This window comes from Hetaerina americana, unplaced genomic scaffold, assembly GCF_022747635.1.
Source record: "Hetaerina americana unplaced genomic scaffold, ioHetAmer1.1.p SCAF_29, whole genome shotgun sequence".
In the NCBI taxonomy this organism is placed as follows: domain Eukaryota; kingdom Metazoa; phylum Arthropoda; class Insecta; order Odonata; family Calopterygidae; genus Hetaerina; species Hetaerina americana.
This window is the reverse complement of record NW_027286863.1, coordinates 592,658-598,657: the sequence shown is the minus strand read 5'-3', so window position 1 is coordinate 598,657 and position 6,000 is coordinate 592,658. Positions and strand designations below refer to the sequence as shown.

The window sequence follows — 6,000 nt, the reverse complement described above, 5'->3', positions numbered from 1 at the left end:
TCTTTGTGTCTCTATATTCTAAAAATCTACATCTGTGTTTTTTATATATTTGTGTGTCGCCGAAGAGCGTTCCATTTCGAAGATATTTTATATATATATATATACAAAACATAAATGAAATTAAATTTTATGTGATTTCAACAGAAACTTAACTTTCATCCGTACTTTACTTTCTTTCCCGCGTTGTAACTTATTAAACTTCGGCAAATGGTGCAGTTTTGTCGCCTGAAGACAAGGGTGAGGAAGCGATTTGGCTCCAGGGATACTAGAGAGAAGTCACCTTCTTTGGTGCAAAGGAGAGAGACATGTTCCCCATCACATGGTTGCCGTGACTCATAATCCACCGGTGGAGGTTGGACACATTTCGTGTTCATAACTATTATCGGAGTGGGTAATCTGGCCCGCGGACGGGAGTAGGATGACAGTTTCCTCAGTCCCTGCTATTTATTTTTGTCGGCCGACTGCCTCACAGCATAATATCATAAAAGATATGCGAGGCAGGATAATGATTTTTTTAAAGCTCGAATTGGGCCTGTATTGGTTGACCACAGCCGATAGTATGCTAATAACCTTTGCTTATAGTTTTATCGAATCAGTTCCCTGCTACATTTTTGATCGAATTACTTCACCATTGAAAAATTTAAGTCCCAAGTTCAATCGATTCATTGCACTACCCGAATTTCCATATGGTGCAAGCATTTGATTCGAAAAGAAGCCAATGAAAAACAAAATGAAAGCCAAAAAAAAATGTTGCTATATAATTGATGGACGTCACCTGAAGATGACGTTGAACGTCGAAACCCGGGTCGTTTCGTTTTACATTTTCTGTGGAATGACAAAGTTACTATTTTTTCATTCCCAAGATTTTTTTGCTTCGAATGAGAGATGAAGTACATTTAATATTTGTCACGACCATAATTATCAAATTTCATGAAGGGCAACTGATCCCGAGAAGTAATTAATATCAGTTTACTGATGTCTATAAAGAGGCAGTATATTTATGCGTGTTTTTTAAATTATTATTTCTCCTTACTGCTCCAACTGCGGATTTTTTTTTCGACGCACGTTCTCTGACGATCGTCGGAAGCAAGATTTCAACACACAATAGAAATCATTTCGTTTCGCGTTTGGATTTTCGGGTGCGACCCCATCGCATGCGACGACGGCGCTCAGTCGCACCCGGCGTCCTCGTCTCCTTCTCCCGGGTGACTGCAATCCGAGACGGCGTTGACCGAACCGTGGACCTCCTTCCACAGCCCCCCACGCTCTTCCAGACCGTCGATCGCCATTCCCCTCGTCTCCGGAAGCAGTGCCGCCACGTACACTGCCCCGCCCGCCGAGAACATCGACATGAGGCACAGGCAGCCGGCCAGGCCCAAAGGAATAACGAGCCACGCGAAAAGCCTCAGGGTCACGAAGGCGAAGACGTAGGCCATCGCCGACAGGATCCCGAACCCGATGCCCCTGGTCCTGGCGGGGAGGAGCTCCGGGGGCAGCGCCCAGGGGAGCGGAAGGAGTCCCAGGGCCGCAGAGAACGCGTACGTGAGCAGGGCCGCCGTGGGGATCCACGCGTGCCAGGGGAGGTCGGTGAAGGAGACGACCTCCGTGGGGCCCGTGAGGTTATAGGAAGGCCCGTAGTCTCCAGAGGAATGGTTCCCATCGTTCGCCGTCGGCGTGGGTTGGCTGCCGTTGATGAGGTGCTGCCAGAAGGTGAAGTGCTTGCTGGGGTGCGGCAGCTCCGGAGTCGGTGACATCGTGTACACGTAGATGGCCAGCACTGCCATGCTGATGCACATGGCGGTGGCTGAGAAGATGGCCGCTGGTCGTCGTCCCAACCTGGAGAGGATGTAAATGGTGTGTTGGCGCACTTTAGCCAAGATTTGTTCCCTTTGGAGGGACACAGATAACCGATTAAATAAAATCTAAACGCCGAGCACGAAGCCTCTCGCGGTCATCGATACTCCAGAGGCTTTCACTTGGTGCCCACGAAGAGTTACTTAAAGGCAAATCATTCAAGGATCAAATACGTAAGGATCAGCTACGCAGTCGACATAAGTACGGCGGTGTAAATGAGTTCTGAAGATTACTTTGTTTAAGTCGGACTCCTCAAAAAGATCTTCAAAAGATAAGTGGAAAGAGAAGATAAGATCGGGCGATGAAGATCGTTTAATTCTAGCACACGTTCTAGATTGCATTTCGAAATGGTGTTCAAAATGGGGATTATCATTAAACCATAATAAATGTTCGGTGGTAAATTTCTTTAAAAGATCAAAGGGATTTGATTGTATACAAATTAGCTGGAGTTGACCTAGAAGTAGTTGATACGGTAAAATACCTAGGTGTTGCATTCACTGAAGACAACTTGGAGGACTCACATACGTAAAGTCTGCAGGAAATTATATAAAAAATTGGGATTTATTACACGCATTGTCAGCAGAAGTGACTGCAAGGTCAAGGAACGGTGTTACCACGCTCTTGTAAGGCCTCATTTAGAATACACATGTAACGTGTGGGATCCGAGTGAAAAATGCCTCATTTGGGAAATTGAGAAGGTTCAACGCCGGAAGCCCGTTTTGTTAAAAAATCTTACGATAGAACGCAAAGCGTCGCTGAAATGCCTCTGGAGTTGGGGTGGGAATCATTAGAAGAAAGACGATTCAATGCAAGATTGAAATTATTAAATAAATTCAGATCCGCATGTTTCAGCACCGAGGTCTCGCAAATTATCCGCACTCCAACGGTCGACTCCAATTGGTCGCTTGTGTCATGCATATAAAATTCGGGAAATATATGCCAGAACTAGCGGACTCAAGGACTCATTCTTCCCACGGACAATACGGGATTCCAACTGCAGGGTTATAGATAGCAAAAATTCAACTTGCTACCCTCAGCTTATAGGGGAATAATTAATACTTCTGCTCAATTGCTTGCACTTTCACTAACCTCGTTTCTTTTGCTGTCCAAACCCTTCCTTTCCGCATGACCGCATTGGAATGCCTTTAAATAATGAAGTGCTCTTCACAGTATTGCTTGCTCTACTTTGTTTGTTTTTAAGTTTTCCCTTCCATCCTTCGTGTCTCTCTCTGTGGGGGGGACCCTCCCGCTACCTGCAGCGTTGGGTCACATTCCCTACCTGTGTCCTTGGGGGAGGAGACCGTTGTATGTTGCATGTCCCTGTGGTAGTGGAATTTCGCCTTCTTACTTTTCAAATTCTAGCTTGCACGTGATTGGATAAATTTCTTACTGCATCCTAAGGTGCTATTATTTGTTGGATGATGTGGTATGCATATATTGGTGTATATGTATTGTAGTATGCATGAATATACGTATAATTTGCATGCATACGACACTATGGGTGTAGGTTAGCATAAATATGTTGATTTTTTGTACGTGGCTCTTCTAGGGATGTTAACCTAACGCTCCCCGCAGCCCTTGGCCACTTAGCCACACGCCCTTGCTGCGGGGCATTATGTAGATATAGACGGATAGGTAGAAAAACAAAAGAGAACAGCCCGCTTTTCGACGCTATACTTGTCCTCACATGATTATTTATGCGTGACTTTTGAGAATTAATAGAGAAAATTCTGGTTAATCATTGTACGTTTTTCCAAGGAAAAACTTCAAAAATCTTCATTCAATTAATAATTGGTTGAAAGTCAACTTAAAAATAGGTTTGAAGAACTTTGGGATAAATGTTGAACAAACAAATAATAACACTTTTCCTCAAGATATTGATTAATACACGACCGGCTGCAATGCACCACATCATAATCAGGTGATAATGGCGTAGTACTTGGAAAGAGGGCGTGTTTGAAATCAATATCAAGTGAAAAAGTTTTATTGTTCACTGATTATTATGATCGAATACCACCTCATCACGCCTGAAAATATGCAAATTGCACATAAGTGCAGGTCAGGTGACTCAGAAAGTTATCGGTTGGATTGTACATATCATGGTTAGGTGCAGATTTAGGAGCAGTGTGATCAATTCGCACAGTTTCCCGGGAGCAGATTGCGGGCTCTGAACACAATATATTAGGTATAAAGTGTAGTATCCGAAATTAGTCCGTCGAGGAAAATATTGAGTACTTGTACATCAAAAAAGGGATATTGAAAGCCGAAAGAAAAGAAACTATGTGAACCATTAATGGGAAAAGGACAAGGAAACCATGGATCATGGATGAGATGATTAGAAAGATAGATGAGAGAAGAAAATGGAAGAATGTAAACATTGAGATAGGCAAAATGAAGAACGAAGTGGTGTAAAATAGTGGATGTCTTTTCGAATACGATGTTCACCTGTCGATGAAGATGCAGACGAGGGATATCCCAAGGAGGGAGCACGCCCCAATGAGGATGGCAGTCATGCCACTGTTGATGATGGCGCCCTTGATCCCGGAGGCCGCAGCTATCTCCACGGCGTTGAAAGTCACCACGTAGATGCCGGAGGTCTGCTGGAAGAGGAACAGCCCGGCCAGGATGAGCAGCGGCCGCAGGGTCTTTGGCTCCAGGAGGAGACGGATTGATTCCATGACACCCTCAGCGCCCTGCAAACAGATTAAATATACGTATATGCGCATAAACATACACGAGCCATTATGAAAGTTGTGCGCAAGATTTTATTGTGACGCGACTATCCATGGCAGCGTGGTAAAATCGATTGGGAAATGTGGTCGGGGGCGTATGCCCTTCCAACGCAGCTGGTCGCCAATTTGGTCTGAGCAGTTTGAGAGGAAAGCCGTGCCTCCGAGTGAAGTGTGTTTTTCGACTTCGCATCACGCCGCGTTGGAGGGTCTGGCCACACGCCTCATGTCCCCAGTCACACGTCCTTCATCATTACCAACTTCCTGGTCCTGGTCCACCAGCCCCCTTAGGGTCCCCACTTGGCTCCGAGGGACTTTTATTTGTTTCCCCGATCGAAGAGAGAGTTGTTAGGAAATCATTGGGAGACCGTGGATTGAACATCCAAAAGCATTTTACTCCTGAGAGACATTCCCGTCGAGGAATTTCAGGGTGCATTCCAGGCGGTGCAAGCACGTCTGTGCAAGTGCACTGATTCAGGGGGAGAGTTATTATTATTAGGTAATCTACCGGTTAAGGTCGGTTTTTGGATGGACATAATTACTAATTAAATAATTTGTGACCCCTAGCAAAACACAACATCCCTCTCTGCATCAGGTCCCTCTTCAGCTCTGAGTACTTTCTTCCTCCCTTCATCCCGTCCAACATCCCTATCCCGTTCCTTCCCTTTCCTCGTTTGCCTAACATTCTCCCCTCAATTACAGTCTTCAACATCCCGCTGCCGGTCAACTTCATCCACTTTTCCTGCCTCCATTGGATTTCTCCCAACAAACCCCTCTCTTCGCCCACCATACCAAGTACTTCCTCGTTTGTTTTCTTCTCTGTCCATTTCACCATCTCAATTCTTCTCCACACCCACATTTCAAAAGCCTCCAGTCTGCGTCTGTCCTTCTGCTTCAATGACCACGTTTCCGCGCCGTACATTGCTACGCTCCATATCAAAGATTTTGCGAGTATTTTCTTGACATCCTTACTCAACGTCCCCGTCATCAACTCCTTCCTCCTTGTGAAAGCCTCTTTGCCTAGCGCAATTCTTCTCCTTACGTCCCCACTACCTTGACCGTGTTGGTCCAAAACACTTCCGATATACGTAAACTGTTCTACCTGCTCTAGTTTTTACCCTCCTATTCTAAAGTTAAGCTTAGTCTTTTTCTTTCTAGAAAATCGCATAATCTTTGTTTTATTAATATTGATTCTCATCCCTTACCTGTCGCACTGAATATCCAATTCACTAAGCAATGCTTGCAACCCCTTGGCTGACTGACAAACTAAAGCTTGGTCATCAGGAAACCTAACTGATTTTACGGATTCCCCGCCCACTTTCATTCCTACCTCCAGTTATTCCCACGCCTCTTCGTTCATTTCCTCTGCATTCAGGTTGAACAACAGCGATGATAATGGGCAACCCTGCCTTACACC

The 6,000-nt window shown here is 45.1% G+C and overlaps 1 protein-coding gene across 1 annotated transcript in view; it reads right to left on the bottom strand.

The window, feature by feature from the left end:
• The window catches only part of LOC139689895 (facilitated trehalose transporter Tret1-like), a 68,774-nt gene continuing 62,774 nt past the window's right edge, over nucleotides 1–6,000 (bottom strand). The window contains exons 5-6 of the mRNA XM_071587013.1: nucleotides 4,300–4,547; nucleotides 1–1,836 (exon numbers count right to left, since the gene is read on the bottom strand). Coding sequence (XP_071443114.1) covers nucleotides 1,170–1,836; nucleotides 4,300–4,547 — 915 coding nt within the window. The 3' untranslated portion in view covers nucleotides 1–1,169. The remainder of the gene's footprint in view (nucleotides 1,837–4,299; nucleotides 4,548–6,000) is intronic.